Source organism: Notolabrus celidotus, chromosome 13 (genome assembly GCF_009762535.1).
Source record: "Notolabrus celidotus isolate fNotCel1 chromosome 13, fNotCel1.pri, whole genome shotgun sequence".
NCBI lineage: Eukaryota > Metazoa > Chordata > Actinopteri > Labriformes > Labridae > Notolabrus > Notolabrus celidotus.
In genome coordinates, this window is record NC_048284.1 from 23,030,104 (window position 1) to 23,050,609 (window position 20,506).

The 20,506-nt window shown below is 37.8% G+C and overlaps 1 protein-coding gene across 8 annotated transcripts; it reads left to right on the top strand.

Annotated features, from left to right (window-relative positions):
- The first annotated feature begins 870 nt into the window (after positions 1–870).
- On the top strand, positions 871–19,539 carry gpcpd1 (glycerophosphocholine phosphodiesterase 1). 8 transcript variants are annotated; one of them, XM_034699371.1, is made up of 22 exons: positions 871–1,039; positions 3,525–3,676; positions 3,854–3,939; positions 5,352–5,449; positions 6,657–6,747; positions 6,850–6,934; positions 9,314–9,389; positions 10,160–10,201; positions 10,491–10,614; positions 10,836–11,079; positions 11,307–11,469; positions 11,578–11,707; positions 11,873–11,927; positions 12,015–12,107; positions 12,256–12,333; positions 12,606–12,645; positions 12,883–12,944; positions 13,541–13,606; positions 13,733–13,869; positions 14,186–14,321; positions 15,301–15,461; positions 18,148–19,539. In XM_034699371.1, the coding sequence occupies exons 4-22, from the start codon at positions 5,401–5,403 to the stop codon at positions 18,344–18,346; spliced, it is 2,031 nt and encodes a 676-aa protein (XP_034555262.1). In that variant the 5' UTR covers positions 871–1,039; positions 3,525–3,676; positions 3,854–3,939; positions 5,352–5,400; the 3' UTR covers positions 18,347–19,539. The 8 variants fall into 8 exon arrangements, with proteins under 8 accessions (XP_034555262.1, XP_034555259.1, XP_034555263.1 ...); XM_034699372.1 differs by lacking the exon at positions 871–1,039 and adding an exon at positions 3,266–3,389; XM_034699374.1 differs by lacking the exon at positions 871–1,039 and adding an exon at positions 3,267–3,389 and having other exon boundaries at positions 5,352–5,420.
- Positions 19,540–20,506: the final 967 nt, after the last annotated feature.

Genomic DNA, 20,506 nt, shown 5'->3' on the forward strand with positions numbered 1-20,506 from the left:
AGCCAATCATAGTTCAGGATATTAGGGTGGCACCTGAGGTGGCAATCAAATGTCAAGGGGGGCCATTTATGTCAAGGGAGTAATTTATTTTTAGCCCTGGACAGCATTATTATTATTCTAATCATTGCTTTAACATTTATTTATCTTATTCAATTATTTATGTATCTATTTTACTCCCTGTATTCATCTGATCTCGTCAATGCTACCTTATTTTTTTTAACTTTTCTAGCTCATTTTATTAATTTTACTGTGTTGATTTTATTGTATCTTGTTTTTAAGTATTTTATTAATAATAATGCCTTTTTTAATGTTACCATTGCTGTTGTTTTCTGTCTGTTATTTTGTGAAGCACTTTGGGCTGCATGTTTATATGAAAGGTGCTATATAAATAAAGTTGAGTTGAGTTGAGTCCTGTGAATAAATGAGAGAGCTGATATAATCCTAGCACAGTAATGTCCATTACATGAGTCAGTCCTCTGGACAACAAACTCTGTACATCAACAATGCCCAGAGGATGCAGTAGCATTTTAAGGAGGTTAGAGAAATGCCATTAAATACTCGTGGCCAGCATCTTGAACTTTTCAGTAAAAGTGCTGCAGGTTGTTGTTCAGCATGGTAGGACTTACTGTGAAGCTGAGAGTAAAAGTGTTTATGGCAGAAAACCTCTGAAGTTCATTAGATAAACATGGGACATGTGAGCCCTGCAGAGGCTTGGTCAGCTGATCCCTGCCTTTCCTAGAAAAGTAAACAGTGACAACTCATCAGCTGTGTTGACCCACGAGCATCTAACAACGATGCTGTCGAGTATTTGCATTTAATTTACGTCACTCTACACACGTTCATAGAAAATGTTATCTAGACCTATGATCCAGACTCATGTTCAGCCCTGTGAGGATTATGTTTTCGCTCAATGGTCAAGGATACAGTACACGTGACGTCATGACGGGAACACCCTTTCTATTTAAGGTCCCACTGCCGCCTCCTGTTCATAACAAGCCCCTTGTTGGAAAATGTTGAAGTCAATCGATTTCTGCTGACGGTATGTCCACATTTGTTGTTACCTTGTTACTGTACAAGATAATTTTCCTCGAGGTACATTTTCCTGAGCTGCCCTGGTCTGTGTGCTGTCTGTGGTAAACACAGACGCGTGCTGATGCAGCATTATACAAACATGGGAAACTCCTGTGTCGGGTGTGTTAGTGAAATTATTAGTAAATGAACTATTCTAAACCACTCGGATTATTACCGAATGGACTCGGATTATTACCGAGTACATTCGGTAAGAAATTACGACGAGCACTGGACTACAGCTGAAATGGTAAACCGGTCACTGAACTAACAATAGCAATGCACTATACTGACTGATAGTAACGGTACCGTAAAGTAGTGTTTGTGATTTGTCGAATTCAGCAAAAAAAAGTTTTTCTCGTTATTTACTTTTTGCCTTGATAAGTTCTTATGCTGTATTGGAAGAAAGATACTCGATAAAGTAAGCCACTGCATCATTTGTTTACAAGTTTAAAGGCGTTAACATGTACTCCACTAGTGTTAGCGTTCTTTCTGATGGTACCTGAACGCAGCATAGCTGACCCTCGACGGATCCGGAGCAGGGCGGTATGAACCAACTCCGTCAAGTAGACCAGAACACAACACGAACAACGGACATGGCACATTCAAAATTAAGGCACCAAAAAGCAGGGGAATAATTAAATAATATTATATTTGCTTTATTTCATTTAGTTAGAAAAGCACTCACAACCTTTCATAAATGAGCAGCCTAAAACCACACTGTTAATAATAACTTAATTTATATAGCACCTTTAAAAACAAATGTTTACAAAGTGCTTCGACAAACAAAGCATGATTTGAATAATAAAGTAAACCCCTTTAGACAGAGAGGAGGAATTTTAACAATGCAATGCAAAATGCAACGCAAGAGGTTAAAAAGAACACACATAAATGAAACAGAATGAAGTGGTGGGACAATAGACCAGTAAATCATAGTTGAGAGGTTTTTCAAGGGTAAATAGATAATTGTATTATAATTATCTTTGCCATATTATATTATGTTATATTACATTATTATTGTAACTACAACTCATGGTCATATTACTATATTACTAATAATAAACATAATCATACTACTGTAAAACATTACAGAAGCTCACGATAAAAGTTACTTTGATTCATATAAAAGCACCATCTGTTTTGAGCCTAGAATGTGTGACTGTATGACTGTGTGACTGTGTGACTGTGTCAAGTCAAGTCAAGTCAAACTTTATTGTCATTCATCTAGATAGCTTGTATACAGCTGAACCTAGTTGCGTTCCTCACATGGCAGATGCAAAGCAGTGCAAATGCAAATAAAACGACAGATAAACAATACACGGACAACAAAGACAGAATGTAACTAAATTTAGACCTTAGTCCAGTCCAACTGGTCGAAATTCACGTAATTCCGGGGTAAAGTTCCCTCGGTCGAAAAACGTCTATATAAGTATATGTGCAAGTGTGCTAAAGCAGGACAAACAAGTTGTCCGTGTTTGGTGCTGCTGTATAATTTGCTGCAAGCACTATCTAAGAAGACAAGTCATCGAGGTCCTGAAAAATGCTCTCCAAAAATGTGGTATCTGGTATTTCCCCCCAAAATACTAAAACACATCGTTTCAATTTTGTTTTAATGAAAGTTTTTTTTTAAATCAACTCAACTCAACTTTATTTTTATATCACCTTTCAAACATAAAAACATGCAGCCCAAAGTGCTTCACAGAATAACAGACAAACAGAAAACAACAGCAATAGTAAAAATATAAAAGGCATGATTATGATAAAATACTTAAAAATAGAATAAAAAAAATACAGTAAAATTAATAAAATATGAAATAGTGGAAAGAAAAGTTAAAAATAAGGTAGCATTAACAAGATTAGATGAATACAAGAAATGTATATATATATATATATATATATATATATATATATATATATATATATATATATATATATATATATAAATAAATAAGATGAATAAATGTTAAAGCAATGATTAAAATGATAATGATTAAAATAATATTAAAAAATAATAAAAATAATGCAGTCCAGGGCTACAAATAAATTACTCCAAATTAAAAGCTAGATTAAAAAGGTCAGTATTGAGTTTATGTATTGGAAAATAAATTCATAAAACATATAATGTATTTCAATCCACTATTTCTTTATTTATTACACACTCTTAGTTAAATAATGCCCAGTGTAGTCGTGTTGCAGAAAGTTCATAAATAGACATTTTAAGTTGAAAGCACAAAGCGGAAGTGACGTGTTTCCTCTCGTTGACATAACGCTTTTTGGTTGTTCTTGTTAGCTTACACTAGCTAGAAGTGCTAACTCGTTGTGTAAGATCATCTGTTGTAATATCCATTGTGTGGGATGAGTTGAACCCTTTGTGTAGCGTCAGTGCGATACTTCTGGGGTTATGTTTTATTCCTGATATTTATCTTCACATCGTCCCGCTCTCTGACGTTGAACAGGACGGCGATGGGTGGCGGTGGACCGACGGGTTGCTCAGCTTCGCTTTCCCTCAGACAGATGTCTCCCTGCAGGATGAGCAGAGCAGTTCATCTCTGATCCACCCATCTGTGAGGCTGCAGAGAGTCGACACACCGCTGATAACATCAACAAGGTAATATTGGGGGTTTCTCTTCAGCTCTGAATGTGTTTAAACGACCTTTAAATCACAGTTTAAACACAGCCAGCAGTCACACTTTGCACACATTAATAATCATATCGCTTTACTTGTATTGTTGTTCTTTAAGTAAAGTTTATACGAAAATACAGTAAACTTATTTATGTTTTCTAGCTTGTTCCTGCCATCAATCACTTTGTTTATGTCCACTATGGAGACCTGTCAGTTGACTTTGGCTGTGAGAGGAGAAACATCCCCAGGTAACATAGCTGCTGAACTCTACTGTACACATTTAAAGAATAGACAGTACACCTGTCATGACACTTTAAAACAAATCTCTGTAATATACTGGTTTATCGTTATTACTTTTTTACATAGATGATCTCTTATTTATTTTTTTATAATTTAAATTTTTCAAAAAGCAGATATAAATCACAGTGTAGTTTCATACAATGGTTTTTGTTTTTCTAAACATACATGAACAAGAACACCCCTCCCTACCCCTCCCCCTCCCCGCATACCTGTTGTAAAGTGAGACGGACAAGTAGAAACGTCAAAGACGTGGCATGTCATTTCTGTCGTCCAAAGCATAATTATAATGTTAAAAATATATAAAGTTTTAAAAATACCACATTACAATACTCAACTCTCTCCACTTTACCTACTCATATGAGTTTTCACTATTAAAAAAATCAAATTTAAAGAGCAATTGAGCTCAAAAATACAGAACTGTCCTTCCTGGATAACGTCCGGGCTTAAAATCTAATACAAAAATATGCCAAAAATGTCAGAAATCTTAATAAAAGAATTAATTATGTACTGGGGCATAATTGTGTTGATATTTGCAATGATACCCACAAATATTGTCACAATACTGAGCTTATTTACATATTTATGCAAGAAATACTTTTGTCTACATATTTGGATTTACGAATGTCCTTCCTGGGTAACACACATAAAGTGGCTATATATTACCATATTTGGATTTGGATAGTCATGTGACAGGCTATTGTATCGGCCAACAGTTTCTGGAGGACCCCCAAAAGATATCACATGGTCAGAAAGTCTCTCTTAAAATGTTGATATTTTGACCTTTTCGGTCACTGGTGCACTATGTCCTCAAATCATGTGTCTTTCTGGATAACGCTAATAAAACTTGTATTATGTTTATATATTTAAAAATGACCTATCTCATGTTAAATATGACATTGGTGTGTTGAAGGTTAAGCAAACATTTTACACAGTATGACTAGTTAGTGCCTGATTATAAAGGGAAAATATTGTTTTTGTCCTTCCTGGATAACGATATGTCCTCCCTGGATAACAAAGATCTTCTGTTACCCAGGACATGTCCTCTGTTATCCAGAGTGGACAGGTTAATCAATACAGATTTATATTAGTATATGTTGCTTTTTAGGCATTGACTTGATATCGTTATATTATATTAATAACAATATTATGTATTTTTTTACTTTTGTGGCATTTTTTGTCATTATTTTTCACATTATTCAATGATAGCAACACTGGTCATTATCATAGATTTTTATGAAGTTTTTGCCCATAAATGAACCAATAATATGCTTTAATAAGTTGCAAAGCCTGCAGAGCTAGTTCAGGCAAATAAGGTTTTAGTATAGCTTTTGATATTTAAGGTTCAGTTTTGTCCTTCCAGATGCAGCTGTCTAACAAAGAGAGGCAGAGACTTTTCAGGGCCAGGAAGAATGCTGACCCAGGAGCTAGGGCTGAGTATCTTTAGAAAAAGAGAGAATGGTATTGTAATGTAGTAATGAAATGACAAGGCAGTTAAGTTAAAAAGAACTTCAAAAGGCTTAGATATATTAGTTAAGCAATGTGTCAACTTAATGAACTCATGGACAACACGCCAGAACCTATTCATGAATCCGCTCTTGAAGCTGAATCTGAAGTTGCATTTCTGCATAAGTTACATTGTTGCATGAAACTAAAGATTAAAAGATGAAAGAAAAAAAACATCTTTTCAAATCTTTAAGAGTTGCCAGTCTCTTTGTAATACAGTATGTTTGTTAAAAATGATGTTCCTGAAACAGCCTTTAATGATAATACTTGATCCTGAAATCTTGCGTTGGTCATTCCTGGCTAACAGCATGTCATTCCGGGTAACAATGACAGTCAAGTAATTTAACCCAGATTTTCATGATATACCACTCAATCATGTTTTTTGAGTTGAGAATATAATAACAAAGCTTTTACCTTTACTGTTAAACATTTTAAGACATTTTCCATCATTTTTCTCTTTTTGTCATTGAATAATGTGTAATGAACAGGAACTAATGAAGCCATTTCAGTGAAAATGTCCATATATATTACATAAATTGTAATAAAAATCTTGTTTTCTGAGCAGTATTTGTTTGTTGTGCTCTAACTCTAGTTATCTAATAACTTTTAAATGACAAGAATTATAGATATTTTAATGAATTTTCAAATCCATTTCCGTTACCCAGGAAGGAAATTTTTCACGGAAAAAATCATGTGATTCACTGAAAAATGTTTATTGCATTTTTAAAACAAATTCCTGTTGTTGAGCTGTATACAGAACACTCTAATAAAGATAGAAAGTGTCTAAATAGGCATTTTTAGCCACTTTGGGTTTTTTTCAATTTTCAAATCCTTATTCGTCTTTGACCCTTATATATATATATATATAACCACAGTGACAGTGACTACAGAAAAAAACAAAAATAAATAAAACAACAACAACAACGATGATCTATTATTAAAGCGAGAACTAAGAGATTTTGCAATCTGCCCCCAAGTAATGCATTTGCACGTATTTGTCCAAACCAGGGAGCACCATGTGGACTGTTTTGTGACCTTGTTAGCATTAACTTTTCAAATAAGACAAATGCTACATAAAAATGCTGTAAAACATACAAAGAGTGATTTAGGTATCTTTCTTAATGTATGTAGGAGTTATATAAAACAATCTGATCATTTCTAGGTGAGGTGATTGCAGTTGTTGGTAGCTGTGAAGCCCTGGGATGCTGGAGCCATCAAAAAGCTGTGACCTTACAGCCTGATGCGGCCGATGGGTAGGTTACACTGTCAGTGTAAAGTCTCATGCATTTTAAACATGATGTTAATGTGTAACAGTATCATCGTAAAATGTTAACTTCTGTGTTATTATCTGACAGGAACACGTGGACTACAACTGTCACTGTTCCCAAAGGAGCTGTCTACAAGTATCGGTATTTGAAAGGCTTCTTTCTGGAGTCAAAGGTGAGCAGAGCCTTAAATACGATAACACTGTAACTTTAAAAGTGCAGAGCAGCTTGCTCAAAATAATCTTTTAGCAGCAATACTGGCTGTTACTCATAAGGCTTTTAAGATAAATATGAGCAAATGTAGGATAAGTGTGAACATTGTTGCATGTTGCGTTATGTGATGATAACAGGTTTTCTGTTTCAGCTCGTTGGCTGGAAGCAGAGAAACCAGCTCTGTCATTTCCTCTGCTTTCTTTAAATTGTATTTAAAAACAGTAGATGTAATTACCACAGTTTAAGCAAAGATCAGGCCTAAGATTTGTGTAGCACTGTCTCTTGATCTGTGGTTTTGCCTTGAGAAACATTAATGAGTCAGTGTTCAGACCCAGGTTGACTAAGCAGCAAATTGTCAGCTGGCTTGCTCTAATCCAAGCGTTTGATCCTCTGCTAAGCTCGACTGTATATAGATGAACACAAACGCACATGGGATCAAAATTACCTGTAGGAGAACGAGACAGAAAGCTGTTCACATTGTCATTGTCTCTTTTTGGCATGCTTTATGTTTGTTTTTTTAGTTCAAGGGCAGGGTCCCATTGTGTGAGAAACTGCCCTAACTTGACTTTGTGATGGTACTGTTTAATTAGAATCAGAATCAGAATCAGCTTTATTGGCCAGGTATGCTTGAACACACAAGGAATTTGACTTAGGTAAACTTAATGTGAAGCACCTCACCTTGGCTTTGGCATTAGCTTTCAACTCACACTGCAGGGTTTGACAAGTTAACATGTACCAGTGTGTTGACTTATTCATGTGGTCTGAGTCATGCTTGAAATGTAAGAAACGGAGATTACTGATATGCATGTGGGAGCACGCTAGCAGCAGAACAGAGCATGCCACCTTTTATCTTGATTATAGACCCCAGAGCGTGACCAGTGGTAGAATTTAAAGACCAAGTTCCATTCCAGAGGAGGTTACTGATATGGTGGTTGATAGATGTGGACTCTTATAGTCAGTGTGAAAAAAGTTGTGAGCATTAATACTGCACAGATATGACTTTACGGAGGTGCTCAGAAGGTTATATGCAGTGTTATACATTGGCAACCAGTCTTTCCCTGATGTTTCCTGTGCTGCAGACAGTGCTGAGAGTATTATAAACTACACACAAGCCATGTGATGCTACTGGAGATGCACTGGTTCTGAAAATCGGGGCAGATGCTGATAACGCTGTTTAAAATAATAACTCACTGATAGCTGATGTTTCTTCCATTATGTCCTCCTAATCCTTTGTGTCTGTGAGAGTATTACATTTTTTCGAGCGGTCCCTCTTCTTGACATTTCACAGGAACATGTCTTATAAACAGCTGGTCACTGATCTTACTCAGAGACAGGGCAATACTCCCACACTGCCGACATTTTCACGTTTGATCATGAAATAAAATAAGTGGAAAGCATAAGAAAACAAAAAGTGTGAAAACAGATTGCTGATTATGTCATGGCTGATATTGATGTTCAACTGATACATCGGCGCGTCCCTAGATGTCTGCACTTCTGAATCACTCCAAATTGAATATGTCAGGGAAAATAATCAGTGTTTGAAAATGAAAGCAAACTGATATAAGTTGGGTTCAAGTTAAAGCTGCTGTTGGTAGAAATGGTGTAAAAAACGTTACTTTTTTTCTGCTGGGTTTGGAGAAAAGGTCATAATACCCATCGGTACTCATCTGTAAGTGAAGTAATTTGAGACTATTGCGAATTCTCTGCATTTCCCTATGCCTTTATATCAAGCAATGTTATTATTCCCCTCGTTCCCGTTATGACGGACCAACCATAGCTAATCTCCTATCCTCTGTCCTGATTGGTTAAGGGGCAGCCCCTAGTCCTCCGATTGGTTATGAGTCCGGTACTATCATGACTACACACACCGATCTGCGTTGAGGGGGTAAGAGGAAATCTGGTTGGGAGGGATAGTGTTGACATTCAAAGTCCCTCTCTCTGAACAGATGTTTACTCTGTGACTACCAACAGCAGCTTTAACATGAGCAGTGTTTGGAGTTTTTCCTGAGTGTCATTGTTCATGAAGCCCCTATATTAACACTTTAAAATGATTGAGGTCAAATGTGATGCTACAGATGTATTTTACCAAAGCTTGATGATTTCCAATACAGAAAAAAAAACAGATTCATGTCACTGAAGAGTTGTCTTTTTTTCCCTCTTTACTAACAAATCCACTTTTCAGATTTCATCCCCTGCTGGCTGACAGCCCTAAATGGGGATTGGTGACTACAGCAGCTCCAATTTCTCTCTCACACTCTGCTCCCAGACCGGGCCGAAAAAAAAGCAGTGTATTGTGTCTAATGTAAAAACCCTAACATTGTACCCAACGTTGGAATTGCAGAGTGCAAGCGGTCCCTGTCAAGTGATAGTCAATGTGTGGGAGACCCATCAGCAGCCTCGCAAGATGAGCCCCACAGGTATAGAACAACAATAAAGAGCTGAAATTGCGGTTAAAAGTGTGTCATACTCAAACCCCCTGTAGACCTCCCATTCCCTGCACTTTTCTTTATGTAACTAAACAGATGTGGGACTAGAAAAAAGGGTTAGTGTGATCAGAAAAGGTCAAAAGCTAACCTTTGGTCTGTTTTTCATAAACATAAATATCAAAATTAAAATCCAGTGTTTCTCAGTGTAAGCCTCAGGAGCTTCTTGCATGCTTCAGCACTTTGGAACAGATGAGAGGTTACACTTTCTGGAATAGTTTTTGGACACACTGTGGAACAGGGTATATGTGATGACCTGTTACTGGAGACCTCTCTAGTGGAGACGCCATCATGGTGGCCTAACAGAAAAATCTCATTTAGAATGAGCTGGATGGGAAGAGCAGTTGCCACCCTATCTGCACCCTGCTTCATGTCCTCTTTGACCCCAGCCTGTCCCCCCATTGTTTCATTGTTTGCAAATCCAACTGTAACTATTTCTTCAGTAGAAAAGGAATGCATAGGAGTAGAGGAATTTAAATTCTAAGCTGTTTTATAATCATTCTACTAAATTCACCTCTGTGACTTTTTAAACTGTTCTACAAAGTTCAGGCAAATCATATTCAGAGCAGTGTTTGAATTCTCCATCTTGTTTTCAAGAGTTGTAGCTACGATTTCAAATATTCCTCTTGCTCTGGTTTGATTTGACCTCAACTTTTTTACACTTCCTGCTTCATGTTTTTAACACACTTTTTCTTTCTGTGCAGCTTCCCACCAGAATATTGATGACGGACAATTTGGAGTTCACAGTAAGTCTGATTTAAAAAACATAGCATGGCACTCTTTGCTTTGCAGGTTGAAGCTCAATGTACACATATCGTAAAACTACATTGCTTACTGATGCGTGGGAACTACATTCCCTACAGACACTCATTGTGACTTCCTATTTTTCCTGGTCTTTTATCCGAACAAAACAAACAGTCGTCTCCTCCCTGCTTTTGTCACCGCCACCAGCTCTCTTGTCAGCAGTCATGGGAGACAAAGTGGACATACATTGTCGTCTAATGCTTACTGTGTGCGCCCTCTCTTTTTTTGCAGATGGACTGAACTGTGTGGACTCTGGGTGGCTGACGTGCCAGACAGAGGTTCGCCTGCGTCTGCACTATTCTAAGGTGTCCCCGGTGTCCATCACCAAGAAGAAATTCAAGAAGTCTCGCTTCAGGTAAGCATGACACAGTGGAGGAATTCAACACCACTCAGAGAAAGTTCTGCTTAAAAGCGACATGAGACAGAACAGAGTAGCATGGCATTGATACTATTACCTAACCTGACCTGTAACCTAAGTGAAACAAAAACCCTGCATTAAGCATCACCATGAGAGAAGCTGAAATAACCCTCCAAGTACATTTGACTGGATCTGTTTTCTTTCACTTGTCGACACAGAATCAAGCTGACATTAGAGGGCATTGAGGAGGAAGAGGATGATGATGATGAAGATGAGCCCAGTCCGACATCATGGCAAAAGATGACCACCACTCTGGAGACCAGTATGATTAGTGCCAATGGCTACAAGTCCCGTCACTCGCAGCCCGAGTGTGGGTATGCACTGGAGCCCTCTCAGTGGACCGAGTACAGCATCCACACCATGGACCCGGACAACCTGGAGCTCACCTTTGAGTTCTTTGAGGTGAATTTGGGGGAACAGTGTGGAGATGTTCTGATAATTAATCTTAGACCTGAGTTTTGGACAATATGAACACTCCTCCCATATTACTTTTGCAAGGACTACTGTTCTTAAGAAATAGAAACTACTAATTTCTTGGAGGGTTAGTAGATGACTAAGGGATCAGTACGTATGTGGGCTTACTCGCAGTTGTACTGATTTGGAGTTTTGTTTGTTTCGTTTGTCTACAGGAGGATCTGGGCGAGCATGTCGTCCAGGGTGACGCTCAACCAGGTTATGTGGGCACAGCTTGCCTCCTCTCCTCCTCATTTCAGGAGAGCGGTAAGGACGCAGGAGTTGCCACGCTTCCCATAATGGGTCGAAATTCCCGGCAGACCATCGGTAAAGTCAGAGGTAAGCTTTTGCACAAAATATTTCAATGATTAAGAGTGTGTGTACGCATGCAAAAGTTGACTCTTTACTTTCCAGTTCACACGATACACACTTGTTACTCTGTTCTAGTGGATTACCTGGTGATCCGACCCATCCAGGGGCTGCAGTGTGACATGAGCTCCTCCTTTACAAAGTACTGGAAGAAAAGAAGCACTCTTGATGTCGGCCACAGAGGAGCTGGCAGCACACACGCAGCTAAGTGAGTCCCAGTAATACTACTGGACAAACTTGAGTGGTTCAGAGTGTCTTACATAGTGTGCATACCAAGACCAAATAGTTTAGAGCATAACAATGTGAGCAAGTACCTCTGAATATCCTGCACTGGCTCCTTGTAAACAAATCCTCTTTTCCTTGTGCTCCACAGGCACCACAGAGTCACTGAGAACACAATCTCCTCCTTTAAAAGTGCTGCAAAGCATGTAAGTGAGGCACACAACTACAGCATATGATATGATAAATATCTTTGAAATGATTCCCTTTTAATTATGTTAATATTGTCTCTTAAGGGTGCAGCCTATGTGGAGTTTGATGTTCACCTCTCCAAGGATTCTGTTCCAATTGTATACCATGATCTGACATGCTGCATATCCACCAAGAAGGTAAAAGAAAGGCTTGTTTCACAGTGTTCAAATCTGTCATGTTAAACTTCTCTTGCTGTGTTGGTGTTTTCCATTCAGCGATCTGTGTTTCCTTGATATAAATGAGGAAAATGTGGTGTCAGCACTGAAAACTGTTTAATCCTTTCAGAAAAATGACAAGACTTCTTTGGAGCTAATTGAAGTGCCAGTCAAAGACCTGACCTTTGATCAGCTGCAGCTCCTGAAGGTAAAAACCTGATAAAAATGTCCAGAGGAGTGCAAGTTTGTGAAATACATATAGAAAAATGAACTTTGAACAATCATGCAAAGATGCAGTCACACAGGGTGCAAAGGGTTCTTGTATTTGTGCAGTTAACACACTAATGATGGATGGGATGAATGAAAATATAAAGAAAAAATATACTGATAGCACTAATTCATGTTCATTAAAATGATCTGAAATTCTCTGGAAACAAAAAGTGTGACAGTTTAATCTGTATGCTTTGTGTCGTTGTACAGCTGGCCCATGCCACTGCAATAAAAGAAAACAGTGACAAAGGTAGGGCTCCTTTGTGTGTTTTTGGAACTCTTTATCCTCTGACAGGACCAGACATACAACTTTTCATGCCATGTTTCAGAGCTATGTGCTGTCATTCTTTTTTTGTAGCACACAGATAACTAAGATGTAGGTACATATAAAATACCAGCATGGATTCAGTTCAGATCAAAGATTGCTTGTTTACCTCAGCAAGGATCATTTTGTTGTCACTAACAGACATCTGTTTTGTTTGTTCAGATCTGATGGATGATGACGATCATGAAATCGATGAGGATAAGCCATTCCCCTCACTCTCACAGGTGAATCACTTTAAAATAACTCATTATATTATTGAGTAGTTTTTTTATCTGAACGGTATTTGTTTGGCCTGTGAGGTTTCACTTCTACTTGTAGGAAATAAAAACTCTCAACTCAACTCATTTTTATGTATATATCACATTCAAGCATGAAGCCCAGAGTGCTTCACAAAAAAAGGGAGACAGAAAACAACAGCAATGGTAAAATGATACAAGACTAAAACAAGATGAAGGAAAGTAATATGAAATACTTAAAAATAAAATAAAATCATTGCAATATTATAAATACAATAAAATCAGAAAAACTAAAATAAGATATAATAAAATAAAAAATAAAAATGATGCTAGAACAATAGTAATAATGGTAATAATGCAGTCCGGGGCTAAAAAATAAATTACTCCAAGTTAAAAGCCAGATTAAAAAGGTAAGTCTTAAGTTTACTTTTTAAAAACCCCAGAGAGCTTGTTTTTTTAATCTCCAGAAAAATCCATGTGATTTACTTGTTTCTTACTTTCTCTCTTCACAGTAAACTTTTGATTGTCTTTGTCTTCCAAATGTAACATTATGATAAACATTCTCTCATATACGTCTTCCACAGATCTTCCAAAGTATCCCTGAGCATGTGGGCTTCAACATTGAGCTCAAGTGGATCTGCCAAATGAAAGTGGGTACACCAGGGATCAATAATCTCATCAGTTGTTTAATAAACAGGGCTAATCTGGTCTCTGGTAGAGTGTGGAGATTCACTTTATTTATTCATTTTGTTCTATGTGTGCTTCTTTATTGACAGGATGGGTCATGGGATGGAAATCTGTCCTCCTACTTCAACATGAACACTTACCTCGACATCGTCCTGTCCTGTGTGCTGCAGAAAGGCGGGAAGAGACGCATCGTCTTCTCCTGTTTCGACCCTGATGTCTGCAGCATGTAAGCACAGTTAACTACTGAGGATAAAATATGCATGGATTTGATAAACCAAAACACAGTAACTCCACCATGCAAAGCAGATGTAGACTTTGGTTGTTGCATGGAGAGTCCTCTCACAAAATCCCACAAATTTCATGGAATATAACAAAAGCCAATAAATTAGCACACATGGTTGTCAAATGAAAATACACTGGGAAGGTTGTTTTTTAGAGACTGCATGTCTATTCAGACTTTTCATCTAGTCAACAGATGTTCAGTTAACATAGTGATGTCAGAAATGCAGCTGCCAATTACCCTATAACTTGTTTCCCTACAGGGTGCGTCAGAAGCAGAACAAATACCCCATCCTCTTCCTGACTCAGGGAATTTCAGAGAAGTATCCTGAGCTGATGGACATCCGCTGCCAGACCACTCAGATTGCCATAAGTTTCGCCCAGAGTGAGAATATACTGGTGAGCATTTCTGACACGAAATCAAGTGTTCATCGCAAAGAAGCCACTGAATATACAAGACTTCATATTAATGTTTATTCGGGTGCATCACATCACTGATCCAGAATAATACAACAGGGCTCAAATCAAATGAAACAGACAATGTATGCAAATGCCTTGATGCAAATAAGGCGTCCAGTATGTAAATCCAATTGGAAGACAGGTTTTAAGATACAGATGCTCTCTCTACTTGCAAAGCAAAATCAGTCTGCAGTATAGTGCTGGTTTCAGAGCTACAGTTGCACACATTGGGACACTGTTACCAAACTACAGTCTAATTGTAAGAATGGTGAAACATATAATAATAATACATTTTATTTATATAGCGATGACCAAAAACTTAAAGACAAAATAAATACAAGCAAGGGACACAATTCAAACGAAACAACAGTACAATCACAAATTAAAAGCTAACTTAAAAAGGTGAGTTTTTAATAGAGATTTAAATATTGAGGGGTCTGAGCAGTTTTGGATATGTGTGGGGAGAAAGTTCCAGAGGGTAGGGGAGGCTTTGGAGAAGGCTCTGTCCCCCCATGTTTGGTGCTTAGTTATGAAAATAGCAGAAACTGTGCTTTGATCAATATTTGGAGTTTGTTTCACCGTCTAGTAACAAGTATTGCTGCAGTGACCTTCAGACTCACAGAAGTAGGCCAGCGCTCTCACACCAGTCAAAACAGAATTCCTCACAATAAACAAGTACGCTTGTATGGCGCTGTGTCAGCTGTCTCTGAGCAAGACATCCTTAGTGGTCTAAACAAAAGGAGAAACTGAGTCCAGACAGCTTATGCAGCATAATCTGAAAATATCTTCTGTTTTGTTGTTGAATCCTCATATGGAGCTCAGCTGACTTATACTGTACTTATTGTGATGGGGACATACAAACCCCACTTTGTGTTTGATATTTAATAAATGTTTAATTCATTCTTTCCTGCTTCTTCAGGGGATCAGTGCCCACACTGAGGAGCTGCTAAAAAACTTCTCCTTCATCGGGGATGCTCAGTCCAAAGGCCTGGTGGTGTTCAGCTGGGGAGAAGACAACAACGACCACGAGAACAGAAATAGGCTGAGAGAGCAGGGGATTGATGGACTCATCTATGATAGGTAGGTTTTAATTCAAGAGGCCGGTCTATGGCTGGGTCCTTTAACTCCAAATCATTTAGAGAAGACCACAAAAATATATTCTCTGTTATCTTTAACGATCAGCAAAAAGCAGCATAGATTGAAACGATATTGGAGGTGCTAGTCCTCCTTTACCAACATTCAGTTTATAGACTTTCATGCTAAGTCTGTGTTGATTCTCCTAGTTGTGTTTTCTAGCTGTAATCTCTGCCTGTTACATAACACCCTTCATTACATATTGTACTGTCTGACAGGCTGTGTCAAGTTCAGTCTGTGTTCACACAATCATTATTAGGCAGGGCTTTCATTTCTATTAATGTAATCCCTGCTTATTACCGTCATAACACTGACTGTTTACAAAGCATGTTTTATCAGTTTGTCACAGTTGTTCAGTTTTCAGAGTTATATAATAAACCTTTGGCTATCATGCTTACCACTTGGCACCTGATAAAATGTTTGATTATTCATCGAACATGTGAGTGCCAAAGCCGTTACATAAAGCTCTTAGGCCTCCTCGCAGAATGAAACAAGTTCCTCCAGCCTTCACAAAGCCGCATGGTCAGCAGGGATTGTTTGCTCAGCCGTTTCACTTCTGTGTTTCACTATACAATGACATTTGCTCCGTAAACAGTTTATGTTCCACTTTTACAGATCCCTGCTGGCTTTACATTTGAACTCAGTATTACAGCCCAGCAGTCTCTATTGATCAAGATTTGACTCTAACAAACATCTCAAAGTAGACCCTTGAACATCTCCAGGTTGTTGTTATAACTGTGCCTCTTTTTTTACAGAATTTGTGAATGTTTGGATCCATATTTTGACCCAGGTTCTTCAGATTCCCGTAATGTCTCTCTGGTTCCTGGCTGTGTTTTGGTTATGTACTCACTTTACACCCCCTGGCTGGATTTTGGTTTCCCCCTGATTACTGCCTGAGAACCCACATTTGATGCATTAATGAGGAACATTAAAAGTTCCTTAACAATGATGCAAGACGGTTGACTTCTCATGAGTCCTTCATTCTAACAGAAAAGGATTTATATAATAATCACAATGGCTGGTTAATCTTTTTGGATTTTCTAAAAGCATAGATTGTATTAAGCCCCGTCGTTTGATTGGTCAACTGCCATGTTTATCATTTTTAAGCTAGTCCGCCTAGCTGTCAGCTACAGGTGTCCTGTTTCTAACGCCTTTGTTTTGTTTGTAGAATTTTTGAAAGGCGTCATTGTCTCGTGCTTTTTATAGCACTCATTCTTTCACCAAGACCAAAGAGGCACCAAAGAGTGAATGGCTTGTTCATTGCATGAATCAGTGTTACTTGACATATTGGTGTCTGAATGAATCAGAACATGTGTGTATTTTGGTTTAAGCTGCTGATTTTAAGCTCAACGTCTACACCTAACAGCACCAAACCATGCACAGTGTTGAGTTTGTAAATGTGATCAGAGGATACTGGATGGATGTTTTAATTAACATATTCCTGAAAGCAACCTGCACTTTAGGTACTTTTATTTATCCCCACATATAGTGAGTCAGACGTCACTGCATAAGTTAATTTTCTATTATTTGCAATGTTCACATTTGGAGGCACTCAGCTTGTCCTGCTGTTTGGTTTCTTCATAAAAGGGGTGATTGCACTGGACGCTCTTTCCAAGCTTGAATGGTTGCACTGCTTTTAGTCTAGAACGGCTGTGTCATGATACTATAATCAGAATTTCTTGCTCAACTTGCTCAAGTCCTAGATTTATCATCTGCGATGACTCTTGCTTTAACAGATTGGGTTCATAAGTTGCACTATTTGGACTTTTTCAACTTAACTTCCTCCAGATGTCCCTCTAAATCTCTGCAAAAGATTCCATGATTGATACCACTTTGCCTTAATCCCATCACTGGCTTCATACCAATACGTGCTCACCTTAAATCTACAGTCAAGCAGCTGATTAACAGAGCTCTGTGTGGAGATAGTGGGGAAAAACCCTCACTCAGGGAAAAGCTTTTCTGTATCACCTCTACTGCGATAGAGCACACAATAGAGGACATTCATTTCACACTTGAGCCTTAATTGCTGAGAAGTGGGCAAAACATGTGATAACCCATTCTTTTCAATTCATCAGCAACTACTGACATGATCAGAGTCAAAACAGCAACCAGCACAATCAAACCCTTAGCTGTCAACATTAACCCTGGTGAAGCTATGTTGTTGTTGTACGATTGAATTCAATGCTGATCGAGCTATTGCTGTTCATTTTTTGCATCTTGACTGATGGATGTTATAACATGGTTGTTTTGTTAATAGATAACATTTCAATATATGTAAAAAAAAAAAAAAAAAAATTAAAAATCTGAATCAGTTTTTTTTTTATAAAAAAATCTTCCGAAGATTTTGTTCTTGTAAGGGTAAAAAGATTTTCTGCTAGGATGAACAACTCTTGTTTACTAGATTATCTTTGTAGTGACTTTAACATACAGTGTGACAACTTGCAGTTTTTACATGGGACGGTAACAAAGATATATTTCATATATATTTCAACCCTGTTACTAATCCCTGCGATGTGTTTTTGTACCAGTCAAGCACTGCAATGGCGTCTAACATTTAAAGAAACTTGTGTGGCACCAGTTTATATTTCTTATGATGCAATTGCTGAAAGATGTCTCTTCTTTTTTTCTTTAGGATCTGTGAGGACCAAGGAGAGCAGCCAAACATCTTCCAGATAGAGGAGCAGCACTCCCTGCAGGAGGTTATCACAGAGGAGACCCTAAAGAGCTCCAACTGCTCTTGCTACTCCATCCCGTGCTCCATGGCCCCCTGCGTCACCTCCAAGGTCCGGGCCGGCAGCGCTGAGTCCGACTCTGGACTCAGCTCCTCATAACCATCAATGGACCCAAAACACTCTGAAGAGGACCAAGGTGGCAGAGAGGGGGGTTATAAAAACATGAACAAGAGATCAGTTTTGTGTCCATAATCAAACACTGATAGGAAACATTTTAGTTTTTCCTCGTCATACATGATCACGAGAGTACAGCCTCTGAAAGCAGTTCCACTCCACTGTACACACTGTCACATTTTTTTGTCTATGCACATTGTTGAAATAAGTGGATGTTTTGCCAAAACATTAAGGCAGCCATATATTTTGATATCTTCTTTTTTTAGTGGTGGACAAAAGAAAGTTTGGAATTAGAACAGGATGTAAGAAGTTATCCAAAATAGTGGGCACATGTCAAAATGGTGATTTATTTCATATTTATTTAGCCAATATTGTGCTTTTTTTTTTTCGAGGTTTAAGTGCTATGAGAGAGTTCATATTTTATTTTAGCAAGGAAAAAGCTCAGCTGCAAGTTGTGAGGATTATGCTGTTATATCTTGTCTGTGCATGTAGCTACAACCATAAGTGTTATAGTCATTGTCTCAAATATTAAATTATAAGAAGCAAATGGTTAAGTGGGTTAAGTTTGCATGCTACGCATTGTACAAGACGATGTGCGTTTTCCTGCTAGTGTGGGTTGTTGCGAATGAATGCTCGCCTTTGAACTTTAAACTCTTGCTGATACACCGCAAAGGTATCATTGTGGATTTCAAACTGGATGTACTGTATCCTTTTTTTGATTTATTACCTTGATTTATGGAAAAGCAGAAGAATGTTATATTTGCTTCAGCGCACACGCATACCACAGCCTTAAGGGGAAAGCTTGTCACTTTCTTGAATTTTTTTTTTCCAAATCACCAGTACCTCACTTGTCATTTCTTAGAATAGACTTGACTAGAGGAGTTTGTACAGAATGAACACTTGATCTTCTTTCCTGTAAAACATATTTAGCTTCACATTGCATAAGACTGATGCTGCATCTTGAACACAGCAAATCAAACTCATTTATAGTAGTCTGTGTACATCTTTCCCGTTATTCAAACTTTTCTTGGTAAACTAATAACCGAGTCATGCATGGTTTGTATATGTCTACATGAATATCAGGGGCTAAGAGTCAATCCAGTGTAAGGTGTTAATTGCCACTTCAGGAAAGAAGATTTTATGTGGTAATGTAAATAAAATCAGAACCTATATTTGTTGATTTTGTCCATGGCTATTCTTTCAAACACAGGTATTGATCCATTTGTCTATTTATTTATTTTTTTGCAGGTTTGTCTTATTGCAGAAGCCTCATATTTACTGAAGGATTTGAACAAACCCAAAATCTTTTGTCAGTGATCTTATGGCCCCTTCAATATTGAAAAAAATATGCAAAAGCATTAACTTTTACATTTCTAAACACAAGTAGTGGAAGAAAGATGCTTCAAGACATTTTTAAAAACAGTTAAGACATTGGCAACAGGTCAGTTTGTTGAATTAACGCCAGAGGGACTGTTTCTATGTTTTTTTTCTAAGACATAATCTGCAAAACTTTGTCAATAGCTTTAAACATTGGCCATAAGCTGATTTAAACTCTGCTGGTAATATGAAGCACATGTTTTTCTCCCTTTTAATCCAGTCTTGAGTTATCAAACATTTGTTTCAATCATGTGACATGATTAGAAGCTCTTGGGTAAGACAAGCATTAGTTACATTTAATGCTTGATTTGTGATGATAATAGAACATACATTAATCTGACTTAAACTCACAAAAATGCCCACCAAAAATTGAGTATGTACATAATACTAGTTAAAAGTAAGAGGCCTGCATTTTAACAGCTCCATGTATCACCATGTAAGCCTCCAGGGACTGCAGTTCAGCCTTTACTTAATGATTAATAAGGAAACATATGCCCAATCAGCAGCAGCAGGCGCAACTTGCATTATGTACAAGGACACAGCTATCAGGAAGCGCTGATGCACCTTGAAAACTGACAATGATTATGTCAATGAAAATCCCCATCCTTTGGCAGGTTGGCTACAAGTTAAGGGACCACTTTTTCTATGCTAGTTTAACTTGGACAGACCTCAATGATAAAATACATTCACACCAAAACAGGATAAATGCAATGAATAGAAACAGTGGCTGCGTCTATTAAGTGGCACAAGTCATATTAAGAGCCTTGT